The following is a 25,144-nucleotide window of genomic DNA, read 5'->3' on the forward strand; positions in this document are numbered from 1 at the left end:
GGGTGCTTCCTGTAACAGGAGCAATAAATTTAACTAACGGCTGTACTCCTCAAACTGACCAACATTTGTTCAGCAACTTTTAAAAATTATGAATCCTTTAGACTTCCTCTTTTTCATACAAAATAAATATTGCCTTCAATGTACGCTGACATCAGTGTGTTTGACGTTGCTTGTCACCCTTGTCACGCTTTAAACATAACAAAATTTGCAATACATTGCGTCTTAGAATAAACTTTAAAGTGTAATAAAAATCAAAACATGAGTTATTTTCAAAAGTTGCTGAACAAATATTAGTCAGTTTGAGGAGTACAGCTTACAGTTTAATTTATTGCTCCTGTTACAGGAAGCAACCTGTATACATGTGCTAATCTTATTTAATTACCATATAATCAAATATCATTATTGAAAAAAAAAACATAATAATATTTTGATATATTTATGTTATAAAGGTGCATTATCTATCCATCCAATATTTAATAGACAGTTAATTATAACTATTATACCGAATATATACTGAATCCACCGGAATCTAAAGAGTTTTAATAAAGTTATATTAAAACCGTTATCTAAGAATAATTTATAACCATAGTTTTAATCTTTGTTACCTCGAATAGATATTATACGTAGGTAAAATTAAGTGATTGTTAGAAATTAGTTGCTTAGAATTAGATATAAAGCGTACGGTCACCTCAAAACGTAATTTTGTGATAATGATAATTCTTCGTTTTATTTCTAAGAACATAATAATATATTACATTGTAATCCTTGTTTAGCCTGGATGTCATTAATGTCTGGGTCCTTTTTTAATTCTTCATAAACTTACTATCGAAATATTGTTTAGGTACCTACCTAAACCTCACCAGACCTGACTGACTTATTTATTATTTGATATTACTTTCATGGACTATCTTTCATCATTCGATTTCATCTTGTATGGCTGAACCTTAAAATTGCTGTATATAATGAGTTTAGATTGTAAATTAATATTAGTATTAATGCACTTAAACTTTAAATGTAAACCAAAGGCTACTTGTTTTTAATTATAATTAAACATTGTGTATCTGTATTACACCTTAAGGTTTGATACATGCACATTAGGTATCATGAATTCCCAATGTAGTCTTTTTTTAACTATTTTAAATTGATTTTTATTACAAATATTTATTTTTACATATCCACTTGATTATGTATTATAAGTATGTCAACATTTTGAAATAGTCCGTGTTGTTATATAATATATTTGTTAACTATCTTAAACAATAATCATAATCATTTTTATTCGTAACACCAGATTACATGTCAACATTTTTATTAGTTACTATTAGGTACTTATACTACTAGACAAATTCTGAATTAAGTAACAAATGTTTTTAATTCGTAGGACTGCATTTTCAGTTGAGGATTAGCAATCTCTATTAAAGTTTATCTTTAAGCAAAGGGAGGTTGTAAAAATATATAATTCAGAGTAGCATGAGCGGGGATTTGTCCGATGATGGAGGCCGGAGGCCTAGCTCGCCTTAATACTCTTTTAATGGTGCACTGGCTTAAATAGGACATCGCTTGTTTCTGTTGGGTCCTTGGCTACGAAGCGGATATTTTTACTATCTTAAAAAACTTAGTTGTGCAAGTTGCTGCGAATATAATAAAATTATACATTTAGACTATTTAGACTCATAGATAGTATTTAAACTACAATCAAACCAACAAGAAATCAACAAAAATACTGCACTATTTATATTGAGGTAAGTATTTATATTGAGATTGTAAGTAGGTACTATATTTGCAAATTGCATGATTTCTGATTTACTAACATAACATAAAACCATTTTCTGATTAATATAACCTCCGGAGTTTTCCAACATCTAAAGTCTATCAAAAATTAATTTAAAATAAGATTTTTTTCTTTTTAAGACATATGTAGTGACCATGGAAATTATATAAACTCTGTATCTAATTTTGTATATATAAGTAATTATTTTTAACAAATGATTTATTCACTAGTCACTGTTTCAAAGTTTGCATGTTTACGCAAAAATCTGGCGTGTTAAATTTGTTTAGTTGGCAATTTGTTAAATTACCTTAAGCCTTACCAATCAAATATTAAATATAATTTTGTTACAAAATAAACGTGTTCCAACTAAATGCATTTTATTTATAATAATTATAAATTGGGTAAAATAATAATATATACCTTTTAATAATTTTCGTAAGAAGATAGTAAAGTGTTTTATCAGTTGTAATTGTAAATATACATATATATATTTGTTGTTGTACTTTTAAAGTACATATTTTAAATATTTTTTAATTGTTAATAGCAATAAAACTCTAGGCTGGTGTGACTTTTTTTATTGAACCATAAATATAGCCATAATTACGTGACTGACGAAGATGGCTGCATACATTCAACACATAAGCATACCTAACAATACACATTTAGATTTAAATATACAGCATGTGGCCTGTAACACGGGCGAATATGTATATGTAATTCAAAATTTAATTTTATCACAAACACCTTCATACTCATTATGAAACATGCAATATCATTTTGGCAGTTTACTTTATTTTATTATTCCCATTCAATCTATTATTTAAAATTTTATTCATATAAAATTTCTAAATTCGTATGAAGGTTATCGTGTTGTATTAAAAATAGTTTTTTTTTGTTATTAGCATTTTTCAGGATGAACCAACCTTAATTTAAAAATTAATGACAATTTCCTCTTACATCTAATTATATATTTAATATTCCTTAACATTAAGCAACTATATAATTACTAGTGCATGAAAAAACCATTCACTTAGACCCTTTTTCAATTTGACTTAGTAAATTTCACGAGTTTAAAAAAATATTATGTTAAAATACTTCTAAACATTTGCCTGCAAAAATAACGATAAAACTTAATTCTATGACAAAAATATATCAATATACTCCTGTGGCCCTACTGAAACAGGGTACAAGTCTCGCGCAGCTTAGGTGTAAAAGGGCATAAGTGTTACGTGGAACTTACATCCTTTTACACCTGCACTGCCCGAGACTTGTACCCTTCACTAGGGCCACATTATCATTTATATTCTTAAAATTAATAAAACATTTATTAGGAATATAAACAAAAAATTATAAACTAAAATTAAAACTACATAAATCTACAACTAACTACAACAACTAAAATTATAAATAAAAAACTGGCTCCAGCTCAGTGCCTTGGGGCAGGGTGCCAAAAACGCTGGCGTTATTGCCGTGCTGGACGGCAATGCCAATGCGTTGCGCGAGGTAGGAGCCAGCCCTCTTGTCACCCGTCGCCACGTGGCGCTTAGCCAGCTCTGATAATAATTATGCATATTAGATGTATGCGAGGAGCCAGAGCATCTACTTCTAGTTCTATCAGTATAGGTACAGCCTATTGATGGGCTATAGGTAAATACTTAATTTATTACTTTTTTTTAATAATGATTTAATAACTTCTTACGGATGCTACTACTCATTGTTCTCAAAAATATTTCAAAATTACTGCAATTCATCATCAGACAATATTTAATACTTATTTATAGAATTCTTATAGAGGTTCTACAAAACTATCTTAATGAGAAAAATGGTGTGTTGGAAAGCAATATTTAGTGCCGTAAATCATATAATATACCATGGAACATAATTAATTTTTAACTAAAATAAATACTAACTCACGTACTTAAGTTAAATAAAATAAGTAGCCAAAAAATTATACAACCTTTTAGAATATAAGTATTTTACAAATCAAGCAAGACCACTACAATATACAGCGCGCAGCAAGCAAACATAACGCGTAACATACCTTGTAACACCAAAAAACATTCCTCGCAACATCGTAGGCATGAGACTTAAACTAGGTAAATTCGTTTTCGATCGTTTGCTACACGGTAAAGCTATGTACCTACTTATAGTGCATAGTGCGACTGGTTAGAATCAATATTGCACCACGGGAATCTAACATCTGTTACGGCATTTATAAATAATCCAGTTGAATTGATCACTGTACCTTTAACGGTGGATAGCTATATAATAAGGTCACATTTGGCGTAATTCACTTTCCCCTTATGTCTTTTATGAGATAAAATGTAAATAATTATTAGCTTGCTGATTTCTAATTAGGTAAAGTTCTAAATATACTATTGACGTTTAGAAGAGAGTCCTACTTACTATAGAATCGCTACTGAAAATAAAGATAACGAAAACGAGTGCTTTAATTCAACACAAAAAATATTATAAAAAATTAATAGTGCATCTAGTGTATTAATTTCATTCAATTCATAAATGAAAGTGCACTAATCAATATTATCTATTTTAAATTTAAAGAGATAATTTTTTTTTCGAATTGTAGACTAGGTAGTACATTTTTACAATGAAAATTTTAATAATGGTAAACATTTAACAAACATCGAATGAACAACTACTTAACTGAGAGATGCACTGATGCGACGAAAATATATATTTACATTACTACATATGAAGAACTATCAGATATAAGTGCAAAATCCATATGAGAAACATACAACTCAAGTAGTACTGAAGAATCAGAAGTGGCAAAACAGATTAGTTTGAATATGCGTGTCTTAATAGTTATAGATTCACATAATTGGTCCCATGTGGCTCTATAGCCTCAGCTGATTTGCTTAAACCTACTTATTATCACAGGATACAGCTACGGTTCATAGAACTCTGTTGTACGTTTCAAGTGCAAAAGGTAACATCTACCGTGACAGCACCCGAAGTTCAATTTCATTGTGCATTTCAACTATTACGAATTAAAAACTTAATTAGTTACATTCGACCGAAATATACACGCCCAATTTCATTGCTACATTGACTGAAGGACGTAAATTAGCAACAGCAACACTTATCATAAGCAATTTAAATTAAAGTTCGTCCTCAGATAAATATCGAAAATACTTAAAAAGTAATTGGTTGTTTTTATTAATACAAAAGTGTTAGTGAATTCTCAATCGTACACAATTTTACATAAAAATGACTTCTCAAATATAATAGTGTTCTCAAAACATTTACTTATGCTAATACGATGCTTATTGTTAGTTTTCGAAATGTGCTTGTAGATTTTGCTGAAGCTTTCGACGTTCCACTCGTATTGTTCTAGCCATCCACAGCGCCAATATGATGCAGAGTATCTGTGGTATCAAATGAATAGGTAACAATTTATCGAATTGTCGGACCGTAAAAAATATTTGCAATTATTGTTTGCAGGAACATAGAAATCGTACACCGCTATCTGTTGTATAATTTTACGGTTTAGACTCACTTGTTTTAAGTCACTCGCGCGACATGTTTATAGGAGAGCCTAGGTCTCCTTTCTCAAGCACTAACAGTGCGAGCAGCGTTCACGACGGCCGTGTCTCGCGTACTGCGACACAAACACGTGTGTACGTGAGTCTAAACCGTAAAATTATTCAATGTTAGTATGTCTCACAACATTTTAAATTCGATTACCTCTATCTGTCTTATATTTTAAGTATCAGGCTCAAACCATGCAATATATACTTTGAAATTGCTTTCCAATTCCAATAGATAAATTACCACCTTTACGAAGAATGTACCTACTAATTTAATGGTGGATAACTTTTCTAGGATGCTGTTATTCACACATTCCTTTACTCACCTCTAGCAAAGCAAATACAACTCCAGTAGTAATGAAGATGTTTCCTTTCAAGGCCTTCTTCTGTCGCATCGCCTCCTCACATCCCCTTGTATAGTAACTCCGATCAGTCAAGCAGGTAGCATGAAGGTGTCTTCGAGCACCACCTTCTCGAAGACCATGAGCGCGGGCGCAGCAAGAAGGTGGGATGTCACGGTGGATGATGGCGTAGTCTTGAGGGCCGTCGACACCGCAGCATTGATTCTAATCGATAGTAGAAGTTTAATTAGTTTGATATTGAAAGTCCACTAGAAACTTTGATAAAATGGTTTTGATTTGATTTCTTGAAAGTTAGTTTTGAGTCTATAGGAATTTTTGATGATTAGGTAGTGATTATAGATTTTTGTTCATATTGTTGATGAAATATGACACCTATTCGCCGTATAAGTTGTTCAGGGTATCAGTAATAAGGTAATTGACCAAAGCGAAGCAAAGGTCTTCATTTCAGCATGGGCAAAAATTATTTCGTGTGGCCGGATGTTTTTCACTACAAGTCCCATTTTTCAACCGATTATCGTAAAATTTTGTGAGCAGGTTCTATAGTTTTTCTGCTCCCGTACTTTTATTTGTCATTTAAAGGGTCGTGCACACACCTTTAAAACCCTACCTTATAGTTGTCAAGACAAGTCTTTAGTCTAAAAAGGATTTGTGCAATACACGCAGTATCTTTTTGGCACTTTATCGATACTTCGTGTAATGACCACTTAAAAAATATTGAATGAAATACATTGTTGCCAATCTTATTTTAAATGTCACCTCTGACAAATAAGTAAACCATAGACATGTTTTTAGGGTTCCGTAGCCAAATGGCAAAAAACGGAACCCTTATAGATTCGTCATGTCTGTCTGTCTGTCTGTCTGTCTGTCTGTCTGTCTGTCTGTCTGTCTTTGGAAATTTTTGGGGTTCCCCATACTTCGAACTGAAACTCAAATTTTTTTTTTTCATCTAACCCATACGTGTGGGGTATCTATGGATAGGTCTTCAAAAATGATATTGAGGTTTCTAATATAATTTTTTTCTAAACTGAATAGTTTGCGCGAGAGACACTTCCAAAGTGGTAAAATGTGTGTCCCCCCCCCCCCCCCCCTAACTTCTAAAATAAGAGAATGATAAAACTAAAAAAATATATATGATGTACATTACCATGTAAACTTCCACCGAAAATTGGTTTGAACGAGATCTAGCAAGTAGTTTTTTTTTTAATACGTCATAAATCGCCTAAATACGGAACCCTTCATGGGCGAGTCCGACTCGCACTTGGCCGCTTTTTAATTTAATTCATTCTTTTTCCGCCCGTACAGTCAGAAGTTGCTAAGCGGGCGAGGTGTTCAAAATTACCCTGACACGCTCTTATTCTCTTAACAATAAAGTCGCGTCAAGATCATTTTGAACACCTGGCCCGCTTAGCAACTTCTGCTGCTGACTGTAAAATATTTGTTAAATTTACAATTTTATTTCAAAGTAAGTGCTTGGTCGTGTCGTAGAAAAAGTATTGTATGCAACGTTGTTTAACTGAGTCCAAAAATACTCGTGGCGTCTTTATTAACAATTTTCGGCTTCGCCTCAAATTGTTACTTACGCCACTCGCCTTTTTTGACGTATATTAAACAACGGTTGCATAAAATACTATAAACAGATTATTATTGTCGATTCAGTTTTTGGAAAAAATTTAACATGGCGGTTCGCGAGGTCTACAGTTATACGGAGCCACTAATAGTAATATTTCATCAAGTAGGTAACCAAACCGTACCTCTGACTGCAAGTTATCCCAATAATTCCGATGGCTGACAACTTCATCATCGATCGTGGAGTTGCGGTAGAACTGTATGCGCATCTCGCTGCCCCCTCCCACCCAGGCACTGAGCACGGCTGCCCCCACCCCAACTACAACCTCCACTGATACGAGGAATATGAAGAAGCAGGCATGCTGAAAGCAAAATACATAAAGATTATTATTAAAGCTTATAGGAAATTTGTGATCATCAAAAACAAGACTTCCTTTTACTATTTTATTAGCAATAACATTTTTACTACCTAATACCAGCTAGTATTAATTCGATGAATACTTGAAATTCCCCTAAAACAGAACCTGGCATGCATTATGTAGCAAGTTATTTAATGTAGTTCTAAAAGCACTGTTTTAAGGTTCTGTGTTTATATTGAAAAAAAAAACGATGACATAATAGAGACTCGAATAATCACCTAATAATCAGATACATAATTGGAAGCACACATACCTACATAGATTAGATGTTATACAAATGAAGCGATAAGTAAGCATGAGGGATCTTTGTTATTCTCTACACATCTAAGTTAGTACTTTAAGCTAGTTTATTTTACTTAACATTACAGTAGGTACACACAATAAATAGACACAATCACCAAAGATACTTAAAACTAAGAAATATACTAGAAATAACCTTAACTATAAATACAACTAAACCTACTCATAAAAACTAATCAAACAACCCACCCCGCATCGCCCCCGATGCAAAGGTGCCCATCACGCTTGCTGCGTTGCCGCGTTGAACCGCGATGGACAACCTCTGCGCCAGGAACGACCCGGAGCGGGGGTCGAGGCCTCTCTCCTGCAAGCGACCGCCAGCAGCAGCAGTGTAGCAAGTAGTTCTTCAGGGAGTGGATCATTGTCACAAATGGTTGTCCCTGTGTTTTGGGTGTAGTGTACAGTCAGCATCTATTGTAGCGGATTAAAAGGCGCCAAAAGTATCTGCCACCCTCGGATATCATTCCAAATAGATTTATCTCCACAATTCACGTTCAAAAGAATTTTCCATGGTCTAGTTTTTCGACATATAGGATCATAAATATATTTTTTTATTTGATAAGCTGTTAGATAATCTACATTTTGACGCTACTTTAGTTGCTGACTGTACCTTCACCACTACTAATACCAATTAACGATCAATATTAATTGATTCGATAACCCAAGGTCACCAGGCAACTCTACTTATCAGTATAAGGTTATGACTATCAATCTTCGTTCAATCTAATTTCTAAGATCGCAATTCTTCATCAGTGTAATACAAGACTCCTCACTCTTTGTAACGCCTATAAAAGACAGACTTCCACAGGGTATTCTTCTAGGTCCCATATATACTCTTTCACACTTGACTCAGTATTAGACTACTTACCACGTATAATATCTTCACATGCTCCCGAAGGGCTCCAATACAGCCCAGCACCGCAGTAACGACGAGACACAAGCCCAGGGTCAGAAGGAAAGACAGCACTCCTCGGGACAAGGCTGCCTGCTCGTCGGGGCGGCTCTTGCGTTCACGCATGTTCATCACGCAGATCGCCATTAAGATGAGACCGAAAAGCTGGAGACAATATATTCAGAAGAGTAATATTCGCTTTAGATGTAAAGCTTTTGTTAACTATAACTATTTATAACAAAAAAAAACATAAACAGAGAAAACGGTAATGAAAGCGATAACAGAAATTTGGAATAAGTTTTAGGGTAATTCGAGCAGGTTTTTTGCAGGTATATGCATATTGTAGTATTTATTATAACAAAGCAGTTTTAAATATATGTATATGTACACAATCAATTAAAAATACACTGAAATAAAAGTGAGAGCAAATGCATGCATACTTACCCATTCCTCAACTATTTCACATCTTTCAGTCAAAACGTAACCTGGACACGTAATACCATAACGTCCATAACATCATAAAACAATCGATAACGCAACGCCCGAATTAGATATTGATTCAAAACAAAATACTTACAATACATATTATATTGAATAATGTGAGGAAAAACTTCATGCAGCGTATGCTGCGGGGCTTCATGTTGGCGGAGGCCGAGAGGCCTAAGTGACCGATGTCCGAAGCTTAGGACGAGACCAAAGGAAGTGAGGCGTATGGACATCGTATCGATCATCTGCATTTGACGACCCCTTGGGTGATTATAGTAGCGCTTGGTGGCGAGCGGAGCGGATATTTATGAGGTGTCTATTAAATTTTTGTTGTTAGGTATTTATGGTTTAAAAGTACTTATTGGGAGAAAGTAACACCATTCAACATGAATTGAGAGAGAACCGGTGAATCAAAGCTGATTTGAACGTATATGATTGGGTTCGGAGGGTCAATCGAAACTCAACTAGAATTATAAAATAATTCCTCCTAGTACGAGTACTTTACACGTGACAAAAGAATACAACATAAAATAAAACATTAATCACATAACTACCACATTCAATAAACAGTCACAGCTAGTAATACACTATAAATTTCTTAATAATATTAAACAATTACAAAAGTCAAAGTCAAAAACAGAAGTCATTAAAAATGTAGTATGTACCTACACAAAAAAACCTAATCAAATAACCCACCGCGGGTCATTATAGGCGCAAAAATACCCAACACGCTCGGTGCGTTTACGCATTAAAGTTGAATCGCATAGATAACCTTTGCACTGGGAGTGACCCGGAGCGGGGAGTCTGTTTAATTTAATAACAAATCCGACATTTACATAAACAAATTTCAGTCAGGCACGGTTTTGTTTTTTACCTGATTAAAATTCCCTGATCTCATAAACTAATTTGAATTTTTGTAAACTTATTTTTTTATGCTTTTGAGGATACCTTGCCCTAGTTATAGTAGTTATAAATCGCTCTGCTTCGCGCTGCGTTCATCACCAAGTGGTAATATATAGAGCGTGAGAATCCAGGTGTCCACTTCCCCACACATCAGGGTCTGTCTTTATCGGTCGCGCACCAGTCTTTGTTCTGAGACACAACTTCTTTTGCATCTACTGTGACTTTTATCCCTTAAAAGTAAGGATCAATTTCCATTGTTTTTATGTCATCTTTTCGTGGGGCGCAAGCACCACCTCATATACTTAGGGTTTCTTCAACACCAATTTAAACTTGCGGTTTGTTTGCGTTGTTTGATATTGATTTAAGGTTTATAGTTGTCTGAAAAACACATGTCATTCTAGTATGACAGTACTGCGTTGTTGCTATTGCGATTAATTCATCGATATTGATTGTCGTTTGCCAATTAGTTAAGGTAGGTAGGTATTTGTTATTTATAATGAAGTAGGAAAGTGTCGTCAAAATCGACTGAAAGTATGTAGTACAATATATGTAGCTTTTTAGACCATCATATTCATTCATTTTGAAAACTATAGCCCTAACTAACCTAACCTAGGTATCTTAGATTAGACGGTTCGAGAGTTTCTCCAGAAGTTGAAGCTACTATTTTAAGGCTAAGACCAATTTTATTTAATGTTTCTTTTTTACTGGTGTCTTTTATTTTTGACCGAAATTGAAACTTTGGGCTTGGCCTAATCATGATTTTTCCGACAACGCAGTACGAAAATAACATCGCACTTAAGTGGTAAATCTTAATATAGTCAATAGTGCATCTAAGTTAACTATCGCTGTTAAATCTGTGCATAGTTAGTTATTTCGTAATATCAAGATGACATGGATAAAAAAACTATTTGCACGGTTGGTCAGTCTAATCAAACACCTAGGAAATGCAAAGGAAATAAGTAATAAATCGTTTTGAAACATATTTTTATTACAAAAATCTTAATCACGTGCGTAATCTGCCCAACCACCCACCACGTATTAAAATTTGGCCGCATTGACCTGTTATACGTGCGATGGGACAGAATACGCCTGATAATATTGAAATCAAAGTAGTATCATATTTAAAGTTTTTCAATAAGTTATATACTTTTGTAATGAATCAAAGTCCTTGGTACAATCATTTACTTTTAATTTACTCCGACTAGTTACTTCTACGTACACTCTTAAACAATCTTAAGTTCACAAGCAGTAACCTTCGTGCTAAATTTAGTGTTACTCGTTCCAGCGCCGAGCGAGAATGAATCTTCCACCCCATGGTACATTATATTTATACTCTATTATCATTACTGCGGGGTTGCGTAATGCATCGCAATCATAATGTGTTTTTTAGTGTTTAGTTATATTTTTATAATATGTATGCTAGTTTTAAGGTATTTATGTATGGGCCACTAGTTGCCTGAAATAAACTATTTCATTTCATTTCATTTCATTACAATCTGCGGGTAGGAGAGAAGGGTCATTTTCGCGACGACCGACAGATTAATTAACAAATATTCGGGTATCACTACCTACTGAATACCATTATTTTAACCTAACTCACACTAAATAATTATAATTTATTCTCTAAATCTTATGAAATATCACACTTTCTTTGTTCGTTACGAGCTAATATTTAACAGTTTTCTTGTAAACTTGCACCCTGTTCTTCAGGTTGTGAGCTACCATCAATGACAGCACCGTCCCGGTTACCTGAAAACATATTCAATCAATCAATCAATCATTTATTGCACCATGGTTACAACAAAAGATGTTACAACATTTATACAAGTAAGTACCTCATGGACCCTAAAAGGGTATGACAAACATTTCCTTAAGCTAAGATTTATAATATTTACCTACATATGTCATGCAATAAAGCACAAAAAGTAGCATCGTATTAATATTCATATCTTCGTTAATTTTGTTCGAGTGAGTGAGCCAATAATCTATTATCTTATATATATATATATATATATATATATATATATAAATGCAAGTGTCCTGACTGACTGACTGACTGACTGATTCATCAACGCAGAGCCGAAACTACAAAAGCTAGAAAGTTGAAATTTGCACACTAGGTTGCATTTATAAAGTGTACAAGAGATAAGAAGCGATTTTGAAAAATTCAACCCCTAAGGGGGTTAAAAAGGGGATGAAAGGTTGTATGGGGTACAAGATTTATTTTAAGCTAGGAATTTGAAACTTTGTAAAAATGTATTATATTAAAAAACAAGAAAACTAATTTCAGCGTTTTTGAAAATTCATCCCCCAAGGTGGTGAAAAAGGGGTTGAAAGTTTGTATGGAGATCAAATATTTTTGTGAGTGTGGGACTTGAAACTTTGTATATGGGGATATTATTATAAGACAAGAAAAGTAATTTCAGCGATTTTGAAAATTCATCCCCTAACAGGGTTAAAAAGGGGTTGAAAGATTGAATCCATTACAAATGCTTTGAAACTTCTTAGAAAGGCATAATAGCCGATTACAAAATAAAGTAATTGCAACGTTTTTGGAAATTCAACCCCTAAGGGGGTTAAAAAGGGGATGAAAGTTCGTCTTGGGGTGCAAATTTCATTTTCAGCTAGGAACTTGAAACTTTGGAAATAGATATTAAATTTAAATACAAGAAAACTAATTTCAGCGTTTTTGAAAATTCATCCCCTAAGGTGGTGAAAAAGGGTTGAAAGTTTGTATGGATATCAAACATTTTTTTGAGCGCGGGACTTGAATCTTTGTATTTGGGGATATTATTAAAAGAGAGGAAAAGTAATTTCAGTGTTTTGTAAAATTCATCCCCTAACAGGGTTAAAAAGAGGTTGAAAGTTTGTATGTGGTTCAAATTTTATTTTAAGCTAGGTAATTGAAAGTTCGTAAAAAGATATAATATTAAAATACAAGAAAACTAATTTCTGCGTTTTTGAAAATTCATCCCGTAAGGTGGTAAAAAAGGGGTTGAAAGTTTGTATGGATATCAAACATTTTTTCGAACGCGGGACTTGAATCTTTGTATTTGGGGATATTATTAAAAGACAGGAAAAGTAATTTCAGCGTTTTGTAAAATTCATCCCCTAACAGGGTTAAAAAGGGGTTGAAAGTTTGAATCCATAACAAATGCTTTGAAACTTCTTAGAAAGGTATAATAGCCGATTACAAAATAAAGTAATTGCAACGTTTTTGGAAATTCAACCCCTAAGGGATTTAAAAAGGGGATGAAAGTTCGTCTTGGGGTGCAAATTTTATTTTAAGGTAGGAACTTGAAAATTTGCAAAAAGATATTAAATTTAAACACAAGAAAACTAATTTCAGCGTTTTTGAAAATTCATCCCCTAAGGTGACGAGAAAGGGGTTGAAAGTTTGTATGGATATCAAAAAATTATTTTGAGCGCGGGACTTGAATCTTTGTATTTGGGGATATTATTAGAAGACAATACAAGTAATTTCAGCGTTTTGTAAAATTCATCCCCTAACAGGTTTAAAAAGGGGTTGAAAATTTGTACAGGGTACAAATTTTATTTTAAGCTAGGAACTTGAAACTTCATAAAAAGTTATTATTTAAAAACGGAAAAAAAATAATTTCTGCGTTTTTGAAAATTTATATCTCAAGGTGGTGAAAAAGGGGTTGAAAGTTTGTATGGAGTTCAAACATTTTTGTGAGAACGGGCTTGAATCTTTGTACAGAGGCATATTATTAGAATACAAGAAAAGTAATTTCAGCGTTTTTTAAAATTCATCCCCTAAAATGGTTTAAAAGGGGTTGAAAGTTTATATTCAGTTCACAATATCAACATTAAATATATTATGTTATAGACGTAATGGCTTACTTTAGATATGTATGGTTAATAGTTACACTATTGTCTTAGGTTTACCTGTAAAGATAGTTGTAAGTGTGGGAAAATAAAATAAAAAATAAAAATATAGGGTTCAAATTTTATTTACTTCAAACTTCGTAAATAGGTAGTTAGGTAAATAGAGGACATGAAAATCTTCTAAGGGGTTTGAGAGGAATTATGTCGAGAACAATTTTATTCAGTTAGGGGCTAGAAACTTCGTAGGTTGTGAAAGACAAGTCTCATGCGTTGTATAATATTAATAATTAACAAATTAACATGCGTGGACACCCTTGCGCCGTCCCATCTTCCAGGAACATCAATCAGAGCTGGTGCGGCCGCCAACGCGGCTGAACACCTCAAGCGGCGCAAATATGCAGCCATTGATCCTGGCTGCATGTTTGAGCCGTTTGGGGTGGAAACCCTTGGGCCGTGGGGACCTGGCGCCCACGGCATATTCACCGAGCTGGCGAAGCGCCTCGTGGAGGCGACGGGTGACAAGAGGGCTGGCTCCTACCTTGCGCAACGCATTGGTATTGCCGTCCAGCGCGGCAATGCCGCCAGCCTTCTTGGCACCCTGCCCAAAGGCACAGAGCTGGAGCCACTTTTTTATTTATAATTTTAGTTTATGTTTTAGTTGTAGCTTTATATAGTTTTTAATTTTAGTTTATAATTTTTCTTTCATAATATTATTTAACCAGTAACAAATGATTAACCGTCCTACTGCAATATTTTGCTGCATAATACTGTACTGGTATGGGGGCCAGGTCAATAGCGTTAGATGGGCTGGTACACTGTCGGACCCGTACAGGTTGGAGTGTGGAGTGAGGCAGGGCGGACTGACCTCGCCCACACTCTTCAATCTGTACGTAAATGGATTACTCGAGGCGCTGGGTAAGATGCATGTCGGCTGTTATATAGACGCAGTGTGCGTAAACAATATAAGCTATGCAGACGACATGGTTTTGCTCAGCGCATCGGCTTGTGGCTTACGACAATTGTTACATGTATGTGAGAAATATGCCTTTGAACATGGACTTAAATACAATGTAACTAAAAGTAATTTTATGGTATTTGAGCCCGGCAAAAATAGGGTTAATGAGGTTCCTCCCATATATCTAAATGATATTCCACTAGAGAGAGTGGGAAGCTTCAAATATTTGGGTCATATTGTTGCGTCTGACTTAAAGGACAATCTGGATGTAGAACGAGAACGGAGGGCTCTGTCGGTTAGGGCAAATATGATTTCCCGTAGGTTTGCGCGATGTACGAGGGAGGTAAAACTTACCTTATTTAAAACGTACTGTACCTCCCTGTATACGTGCAGCCTATGGAGGTTCTATACGCAGCGGTCCTACGGGGCCCTCCGGATCCAATGCAATAACGCGTTCCGGGTATTGATGGGGCTGCCTCGTTTCTGCAGCGCATCAGGGATGTTCGCAGAAGCGCGCGTGGACTGCTTTTATGCGACTATGCGCAAACGATGCACATCCCTGGTGCGCCGGGTGCGGGCCAGCCCCAACCCTATCCTGTGTGTGATAGCGGACAGACTTGACTGCCCGTATATGAGACACTGCTGCGAAATGCATGTTTCCAGCAGTGTATATATATTGTAAATATTTTAATAGTTAATTAGGTACTAACATTAGGAACGTAAGTCTACTAACAAATCTGTATGAGTCCATAGTTGCTCGAAATAAATATTTTTCATTTCATTTCATAATGTTCTAAGCTAATGTAGAATATATAACCACCAATATACAAATCCACGCGTACGAAGTCGCGGGCAACAGCTAGTATCTTATAAATATATTCTGTGATCTTTAAAAGCATTTGCTCATATTGTTATCGCAGGCAATGGCCTACCGGGCCGAAGCATATATCTAGCTTCACATAACATGATTTCTTATTGTCATTCCTACCTCTCTACTGCGTAGCATAATAAAACGAAATCTAGGTATATAGGTACATAAATCAAGTAGTGTGTTATAATCTCAACCAATCTATATATATAAATGCAAGTGTCCTGACTGACTGACTGACTGACTGACTGACTGATTCATCAACGCAGAGCCGAAACTACAAAAGCTAGAAAGTTAAAATTTGCACACTAGGTTGCATTTATAAAGTGTACAAGAGATAAGAAGCGATTTTGAAAAATTCAACCCCTAAGGGGGTTAAAAAGGGGATGAAAGGTTGTATGGGGTACAAGATTTATTTTAAGCTAGGAATTTGAAACGTTGTAAAAATGTATTATATTAAAAAACAAGAAAACTAATTTCAGCGTTTTTGAAAATTCATCCCCCAAGGTGGTGAAAAAGGGGTTGAAAGTTTGTATGGAGATCAAATATTTTTGTGAGTGTGGGACTTGAAACTTTGTATATGGAGATATTATTATAAGACAAGAAAAGTAATTTCAGCGTTTTTGAAAATTCATCCCCTAACAGGGTTAAAAAGAGGTTGAAAGATTGAATCCATTACAAATGCTTTGAAACTTCTTAGAAAGGCATAATAGCCGATTACAAAATAAAGTAATTGCGACGTTTTTGGAAATTCAACCCCTAAGGGGGTTAAAAAGGGGATGAAAGTTCGTCTTGGGGTGCAAATTTCATTTTAAGCTAGGAACTTGAAACTTTGCAAATAGATATTAAATTTAAATACAAGAAAACTAATTTCAGCGTTTTTGAAAATTCATCCCCTAAGGTGGTGAAAAAAGGGTTGAAAGTTTGTATGGATATCAAACATTTTTTCGAGCGCGGGACTTGAATCTTTGTATTTGGGGATACATATTATTAAAAGACAGGAAAAGTAATTTCAGCGTTTTGTAAAATTCATCCCCTAACAGGGTTAAAAAGAGGTTGAAACTTTGTATGTGGTTCAAATTTTATTTTAAGCTAGGTACTTGAAAGTTCGTAAAAATATATAATATTAAAATAAAAGAAAACTAATTTCTGCGTTTTTGAAAATTCATCCCGTAAGGTGGTAAAAAAGGGGTTGAAAGGTTGTATGGATATCAAACATTTTTTCGAACACGGGACTTGAATCTTTGTATTTGGGGATATTATTAAAAGACAGGAAAAGTAATTTCAGCGTTTTGTAAAATTCATCCCCTAACAGGGTTAAAAAGGGGTTGAAAGTTTGAATCCATAACAAATGCTTTGAAACTTCTTAGAAAGGCATAATAGCCGATTACAAAATAAAGTAATTGCAATGTTTTTGGAAATTCAACCCCTAAGGAATTTAAAAAGGGGATGAAAGTTCGTCTTGGGGTGCAAATTTTATTTTAAGGTAGGAACTTGAAAATTTGCAAAAAGATATTAAATTTAAACACAAGAAAACGAATTTCAGCGTTTTTGAAAATTCATCCCCTAAGGTGACGAGAAAGGGGTTGAAAGTTTGTATGGATATCAAAAATTTATTTTGAGCGCGGGACTTGAATCTTTGTATTTGGGGATATTATTAGAAGACAATACAAGTAATTTCAGCGTTTTGTAAAATTCATCCCCTAACAGGTTTAAAAAGGGGTTGAAAATTTGTACAGGGTACAAATTTTATTTTAAGCTAGGAACTTGAAACTTCATAAAAAGGTATTATTTTAAAACGGAAAAAAAATAATTTCAGCGTTTTTGAAAATTTATATCTCAAGGTGGTGAAAAAGGGGCTGAAAGTTTGTATGGAGTTCAAACATTTTTGTGAGAACGGGCTTGAATCTTTGTACAGAGGCATATTATTAGAATACAAGAAAAGTAATTTCAGCGTTTTTTAAAATTCATCCCCTAAAATGGTTTAAAAGGGGTTGAAAGTTTATATTCAGTTCACAATATCAACATTAAATATAAATCTATATATATAAATGCAAGTGTCCTGACTGACTGACTGACTGATTCATCAACGCAGAGACGAAACTACAAAAGCTAGAAAGTTGAAATTTGCACACCAGGTTGCATTTATAAAGTGTACAAGAGATAAGAAGCGATTTTGAAAAATTCAACTCCTAAGAGGGTTAAAAAGGGGATGAAAGGTTGTATGGGGTACAAAATTTATTTTGAGCTAGGAATTTGAAAGTTAGTAAAAAGATATAATATTAAAATACAAGAATACTAATTTCAGCGTTTTGGAAAATTCATCCCCTAAGGTGGTGAAAAAGGGGTTGAAAGTTTGTATGGAAATTTAAAAAAAATTCGAGCGCGGGACTTGAAATTTTGTATATGGGAATATTATTATAAGACAGGAAAAGTAATTTCAGCGTTTTTGAAAATTCATCCCCTAACAGGGTTAAAAAGGGGTTGAAAGTTCGAATCCATTACAAATTCTTTGAAACTTCTTAGAAAGGCATAATAGCCCATTACAAAAAAAAGTGATTGCGACGTTTTAGGAAATTCAACCCCTAAGGGGGTTAAAAAGGGGATGAAAGTTTGTCTTGATTCAAATTTTATTGTAAGCTAGGAACTTGAAACTTCGTAAAAAGGTATTATAATAAAAGAGACGAAAACTAATTTCAGCGTTTTTGAAAATTCATCCCCCAAGGTGGTGAAAAAGGGGTTGAAAGTTTGTATGCACATCAATTATTTTTTTGAGTGCGGGACTTGAATCTTTGTATAAGGGCATATTATAAGAATACAAGAAAAGTAATTTCAGCGTTTTTGAAAATTCATCCCCCAAGGTGGTGAAAAAGGGATTGAAAGTTTGTATGCACATCAAATATTTTTTCGAGTGCGGGACTTGAATCTTTGTATAAGGGCATACTATAAGAATACAAAAAAAGTAATTTCAGCGTTTTTGAAAGTTGATCCCCCAAGGTGGTGAAAAGGGGGTTGAAAGTTTGTATGCACATCAAATATTTTTTCGAGTGCGGGACTTGAATCTTTGTATAAGGGCATACTATAAGAATACAAGAAAAGTAATTTCAGCGTTTTTGAAAATTCATCCCCCAAGGTGGGAAATAGGGGTTGAAAGTTTGTATGGAGATCAAACATTCTTTTGAGTGTGGGACTTGAATCTTTGCAAAAAGGTATATTATTAGAATACACGAAAAGTAATTTCAGCGTTTTTGAAAATTCATCCCCCAAGGTGGTGAAAAAGGGGTCGACAGTTTGTATGCACATCAAATATTTTTTTGAGTGCGGGACTTGATTCTTTGTATAAGGGCATATTATAAGAATACAAGAAAAGTGATTTCAGCGTTTTTAAAAATTCATCCCTTAAAAGGATTAAATAGGGGTTGAAAGTTTGTATGGAGATAAACATTTTTTTGTGTGCGGGACTTGAATCTTTGTATAAAGGCATATTATTAGAATACAAGAAAAGTAATTTCGGCATTTTTGAAAATTCATCCCTTAAGTTGGTAAAATTAAAAGGGGTTGAAAATTTGTATGGAGGTCAAACATTTATTTGAGTGCGGGACTTGAATCGTTGTATAAAGGCATATTATTAGAATACATGAAAAGTAATTTCAGCTTCTTTAAAAATTCATCCCCTAAAAGGTTTAAGAAGGGCTTGAAAGTTGGTAGAGAGTTCAAATTGTATTTAAAGCTAAGAACTTGAAACTTCGTAGTTAGGTAGTAGGTTTTACTAAATAGTGGACTTGAAAATATGCTGGGGGTTGAGAGGGATTATATCGAGAACAATTTTATTCAGTTAGGGGCTTGAAACTTCGTAGCCAGGTTGTGTATAATAATTAACAAATGATTAACAGTCCCTACTGCTATCTTTTGCTGCATAATGTTCTAAGCGAATGTAGAATATATAACCACCAATATGCAAATCCACGCGTACGAAGTCGCGGGCAACAGCTAGTACAATATACGCCTGCAAAAAGTTATAGTAAACTGCCCCACTAAGAATAACGGCCGTAACAGCTGTTAGGAACCAGATTTAATTGAAATGAATATTGTTTGCCATGGAAGCGCTGGTGGCCTAGCGTTAAGAGCGTGCGACTTTCAATCCGGAGGTCGCGGGTTCAAACCCCGGCTCGTACCAATGAGTTTTTCGGAACTTATGTACGAAATATCATTTGATATTTACCAGTTGCTTTTCGGTGAAGGAAAACATCGTGAGGAAACCGGACTAATCCCAATAAGGCCTAGTTTCCCCTCTGGGTTGGAAGGTCAGATGGCAGTCGCTTTCGTAAAAACTAGTGCCTACGTCAAATTATCGGATTAGTTGTCAAGCGGACCCCAGGCTCCCAAGAGCCGTGGCAAAAATGCCGGGATAACGCGAGGAAGAAGAGAATATTGTTTGACATATAACAATTGAACGTGAAATTAATCAAAAACTCACTGCTAGCGTAGGTAAGTATCTAATGGTCGCGCTAATCGCGCTAATAGATAGAGTCTGTGCGGAAAGAGAAGAGTCGTGGAATGTATCCCAATAGGTATATTCCAGGTGGTGGGGAAAATGCTAACGCACGACTTGGTGAAAATATATTTCGAACTTCAATTTTATTGGGCGGCATCTATGTATATACTACATATTTGGCAAATTCCAATTGTCAATATGCGACCCACACCCACCAGGATGGTGGTACCACAGTTATGCACGGAGTGAATAGCTCTTTTATATGTGTGGTAATGGGATAGAGAACTACGAGTAACTTGACTTTGCTAACCTCAAACCAGAAGCACATAGAGGCGACGCCGATCATGCAGTCGGCCGAGTCGCGCAGCGCGTACAAGATGGCGTCCTCGCAACCTTCTGTGAAGAAGGCCTTCGTACTGGAAACACAATGCGTTACAATGAAAATTTAATCAGTCTGTATCTTTTATGTATACCGTTGATTTACAACGCCCACGCCAATTAGTTGCCAAGCGGACCCCAGGCTCCCATGAGCCGTGGCAAAATGCCGGGACAAAACCAGGAAGATGATGTTGATTTACAGCGTTGGCAGGGTCACCATGTGAACGGTCACTCGATAGGACATAGTACCGGAAAAATCTATGTAGGTAGCTCTCTCACAAGGTAGCCCAAAGATATGATGGAGCTCAAGGAAATTTTATAGTGGCAACCCCTTGTTGGCAACCGCAAGGATGGTACTTACGGAGAGGCTTATCAATAAAGAAAACTCCTAAATTTTTCTCATTACCCCCACAGTTTTTAATCAAGGGATCTACATTTTCATTATCTAACGAAGGTTCAAAATTCTAATGCCTACTTACTTGAGACAGTTACGGTAGAGCTGCTTCTCTGCAGCAGCGGTGCGGGAGCGGTATGCGCGCGGGCAGCAAGCCACGCTCACAGGCGAGTTCACGATCTGGTAGTCGTCTGGCCCGTTCAGACCACAGCATTCGTACTAAAATACGAGGAATCATTTTGAAATTAGAAAAAGTGTAAGTATGAGTGACGGATGTACAAGCTACTCCCCTTGCCGAGTGGAGAGTTTGACAAACGTCATGGGCAGGGAAAACAACATAAGCACATGAAAGTTACATTTAGAGTCTGTGCGGAAAGAGAAGGGTTGTGGAATGTATGGAGCCCGATAGATTCCACGACTCTTCTCTTTCCGAACAGTCTCTATCGTTATGTTATTTCATTATTCATGACATGGCAACTTGGAGGATACAACTAAACGGAGTAGCCATTAACAGGCTTTCCCCTCTGTCGAAAATAGGCGGCCAACGGTCATACACAATGTATGGACTGACGTGTATCTGACATGGCTATTTTTACGGGGTGCCGTTCAATTTTAATACAAACATTTTGCATAATTACATTTAACTACTTTTAAAACTCATAATAAACATAATGTATAGAAACAAAATCCATAATATTATTCGTTATAATAATTAAATTACAGAATGTTCTATAATCATAAAAACGCTGTGTATAACGATCATAAGGAATAATTTTACGTGTTATAAGATACAATTAGTATTATGATTAAAATGCAGAATTATATTTTAACGAATGATCGGGTAACATAATATAATATGACATAAATTATAAAAGAACTTACATATTCTACCTTAAGGCAGGTCGCCGTTAGGTACGACGACGAGCGAAGCGAGGAGGAGTGTTAGGTAGAACTGCGACCCTACAGCGCGCGAGCCGAGCGAGCGAAGCGAGCGTGCCGCGGCAGCGGCCGGCGAAGCGCCAGAACCGACTTATTTTATAATAATACACATTTTATTACCCTCTCGATCATGAGAGATGGTAATAAAATGGAGGCTGATGATACTTTTTTAAGAATAAATAAAGAGTAACCTTAAATTTCCTATAATAAAATAAATCCTAAAATGGAACGAGAACGTTATGAGCATTAAATAGTATGCAAAGTGATCATTATACTGATTGCCTGTTATGCAAATACATTACTATGCAACGGAATTATTATTATTACTGATATTATGCAATTTGTTCGTATTCATTTTATTTTTATACTAAATAATCATTTCTGCATATCGAAATTATGCAATTCAAATTATGCAAAATGAAAATTCGAAAATAGTTGTTATTAAAAACATTACACACCCATTTTTACGTTACGCATACATTTGACGTTCCCCTCCCCCGCAAAAATCGGCAGACTGTTTTGTACAGAAAATTACAGACATGGCGTCTCCGTTTGATTATATCCTCCAAGCATGGCAAGTACTTAGTTACGTAGTATCTTTTATGATCGTCACGAATAATTCAGTCGTATTTTATAATTTAAGCCACAAACTCACGTTAGCCTCCAAGAACTCCCAATACTGCCGATGTGTCGCCACATCCTCACCAGTCACGTTACGGAAGAAGTCCTCTCTCAGATAGCTGGTGACTTTGTACTCGAGCCCGTAGCGCTGGAGCGCCACGTAAATGGCCAGCATCACCTCCATCACCATGAGGATGACTTGGAAGCCGACGTACTGGAAACAAGAGGTGCTAAATCAATTTTTTAACAAGCAGATACGACAGATACGTCTGCGAGCGATAGTCCAAACTTTATTAATTTTGAGAAGGTTCAAGTCCTACCGGAAGCTTAACTTTTTCCATTTTGTCCTTTAATACAAAACAAGAGGTGCTGTTAAAGCTCTGATATGGTATAAAAGTTTCTTAGATGAAGATAATACCTAAAGAAAGTCTCCAAAAATTTAAAAAGTTCTGTAGACGAGCACGTCATTTCTTATTATATAGGAGACAAACAAGTAGACGAATCGCCTGATAAGCAATTACCGTCGCCTATGGACCCGTTTAAGATGGGAGTACGCTCTTTTCTTAAAGGTTTAAAGGCCAGTCGTGTCAGTTCCAGTTTAGCTTAAGAAGCTTACCAAATAAATCAATTTGACACTGTTCCTCACAACCGCAATGATGCCGAAAATGCCCATGATGACCAGCAGTGTACAGGCGGCAATGATCAGCATGTCGCCCACGTAGGTGCCTGCTGCCTCTTCTTCGCCATATTGGTGGAGGATGCGGGTGTCGACCACGGCGAAGCCAAAGATGAAGAGTGCCGTGACCTAAATATCGGTGAACTTGTAGGGCGTTCGCCAACTTGAGGGTGCACGGAGCGGGTTAGCGAAAAATAGTATGAGCAAAGTTAACTGATGCGACGGGAGACGGATTTTACCTACGATGGCACCCGAGGGCATGCACCTGCTCCATGCACCTCAAGTCGGCGAAGGCCCTTAGGAAGAACCAACAGCCGCTCAGTGAAATCGTTTTTAAAGTCGTTGAAATTACAAGCAAGTTAAGTATTCATTTGGAGTTTTTTTTACTAAAACGATAAGCAAGAACAGTTGTGTTCATCTCAGTCTCTTCATTATATCTATCAAATCAGTATTTTTCCAGCTTATTGATTTAAATTTATATCATTATTCGACCATAAGATCATAACCAGCTTGTATAAGTCCCATTGGCTGGCCTTTTTTTAGGCAGACAGGTTTACTCATGATGTTTTCCTTTAGCAAAGAGTAACGGAAATATGTCGTAACCTCGTAACTAGATCAGTTTTAAAGAGCAGTTTTTTTACGATTTGAACAACCAAATAAACAATAGCTGTTGAAATCAAACACTTACGATACACAGCACGTTCAAGGCCACCAGCAATATTTTCGAACATCCGTGTCCAAACTCTGACATTTGGTACACCATCTTCCGGTACTGCACCACGATTAGAATTTGTTGTCAAACCTCCTTTGTATACGGAGACCCGTTTTGGTCAGCACCATGACATTGATTGAGTCAGGTGGTACAGTAAACTAGGTATAGGTATACATTCTGGGGAAACACCAGATGGCTAATATGCTAGTGAATTATTAAATGGTAGGTAATGATATCGATTCGCTTGTCAGAATTTGTGTGCATTTAGTGATATGTCTTTATAAAGATATTTTTATTCAAGTTTATTTTTCAAGTAGGCAATGGACATCATAAAGTTACATAATGTAAATAGACTTCCAAGTCTAATTTTCTAGTTGAACCCATAAAGGCAATTATGTGGTGCCTAGAACGATAGCGGAAAGAAACGGCAGGAACAATGCAGCGTTTGTCGTTAATTTTTATACCTAATGTCACCGGGAAAGACGCCATATACATACATATTTTATACTGTAGGTATAGTATGATTAATTAGACTACATATCATAATTTAAGAACAAATAATAATGCAGTTACACGTGGAAATAACACACTTTATTAATATAAAAAAATCTGTACAGTTATTTGCAAAAATAAATACTTACATATGCATGTATATTACTTTAAATAACTAGTCAGAACTTACTTATTTTAAAGCACAGACAACTTACGGGTTAAGTACAGGTGTAAAAGCAAACAAAACATTAAAAACGTGTGATAATAAGTTACTGCTGATGAGACTAACAAATACAAATTAAAAAAGATTTAACAAAAAAGCACTCAATTACACGGTCATAATACTGTATGATATGATCAGTGATATGATATAATATGACATTTAACACACTGTTATTGCCTACATTATCTTCATAAGGATCCTTATTGATAACTGGTATAAACATTTAAATTAAGTATATTTAATTAATTTTTTCTTTGCGTCGCAGGAACATAAATAGAGTTTGTAAGTTGTA

The 25,144-nt window shown here is 35.3% G+C and overlaps 3 protein-coding genes across 3 annotated transcripts in view; all 3 read right to left on the reverse strand.

Moving 5' to 3' along the window:
* LOC134649001 (superoxide dismutase [Cu-Zn]-like) overlaps nt 1-25,144 on the reverse strand; it is a 62,804-nt gene that overhangs the window by 27,196 nt on the left and 10,464 nt on the right. The window lies entirely within an intron of this gene.
* On the reverse strand, nt 4,947-9,594 carry LOC134648998 (23 kDa integral membrane protein-like). The gene is made up of 5 exons (XM_063503686.1): nt 9,439-9,594; nt 8,838-9,026; nt 7,436-7,612; nt 5,649-5,888; nt 4,947-5,160 (listed from the first exon to the last, which is right to left on the reverse strand). The coding sequence occupies exons 1-5, from the start codon at nt 9,499-9,501 to the stop codon at nt 5,065-5,067; spliced, it is 765 nt and encodes a 254-aa protein (XP_063359756.1). The 5' UTR covers nt 9,502-9,594; the 3' UTR covers nt 4,947-5,064.
* LOC134648997 (23 kDa integral membrane protein-like) lies at nt 11,881-24,279 on the reverse strand. The gene is made up of 6 exons (XM_063503685.1): nt 24,114-24,279; nt 23,366-23,554; nt 22,784-22,963; nt 21,275-21,408; nt 20,728-20,833; nt 11,881-11,999 (listed from the first exon to the last, which is right to left on the reverse strand). The coding sequence occupies exons 1-6, from the start codon at nt 24,186-24,188 to the stop codon at nt 11,916-11,918; spliced, it is 768 nt and encodes a 255-aa protein (XP_063359755.1). The 5' UTR covers nt 24,189-24,279; the 3' UTR covers nt 11,881-11,915.

Source organism: Cydia amplana, chromosome 6 (assembly GCF_948474715.1).
Source record: "Cydia amplana chromosome 6, ilCydAmpl1.1, whole genome shotgun sequence".
In the NCBI taxonomy this organism is placed as follows: Eukaryota; Metazoa; Arthropoda; class Insecta; order Lepidoptera; family Tortricidae; genus Cydia; species Cydia amplana.

Coding starts and splice junctions, on each gene's coding strand:
- LOC134648998 (XM_063503686.1), bottom strand. CDS start 9,501: ATGAAGCCCCGCAGCATACGCTGCATGAAGTTTTTCCTCACATTATTC. Junction 7,613..8,837: donor ATGTGAAGATATTATACGTG/GTAAGTAGTCTA, acceptor TTTTGCTTTCAG/CATGCCTGCTTCTTCATATT. Junction 5,161..5,648: donor TTGTATTTGCTTTGCTAGAG/GTGAGTAAAGGA, acceptor TTGATACCACAG/ATACTCTGCATCATATTGGC.
- LOC134648997 (XM_063503685.1), bottom strand. CDS start 24,188: ATGGTGTACCAAATGTCAGAGTTTGGACACGGATGTTCGAAAATATTG. Junction 22,964..23,365: donor GTGTCAAATTGATTTATTTG/GTAAGCTTCTTA, acceptor TCTTGTTTCCAG/TACGTCGGCTTCCAAGTCAT. Junction 21,409..22,783: donor GGGAGTTCTTGGAGGCTAAC/GTGAGTTTGTGG, acceptor CTCGTATTTTAG/TACGAATGCTGTGGTCTGAA.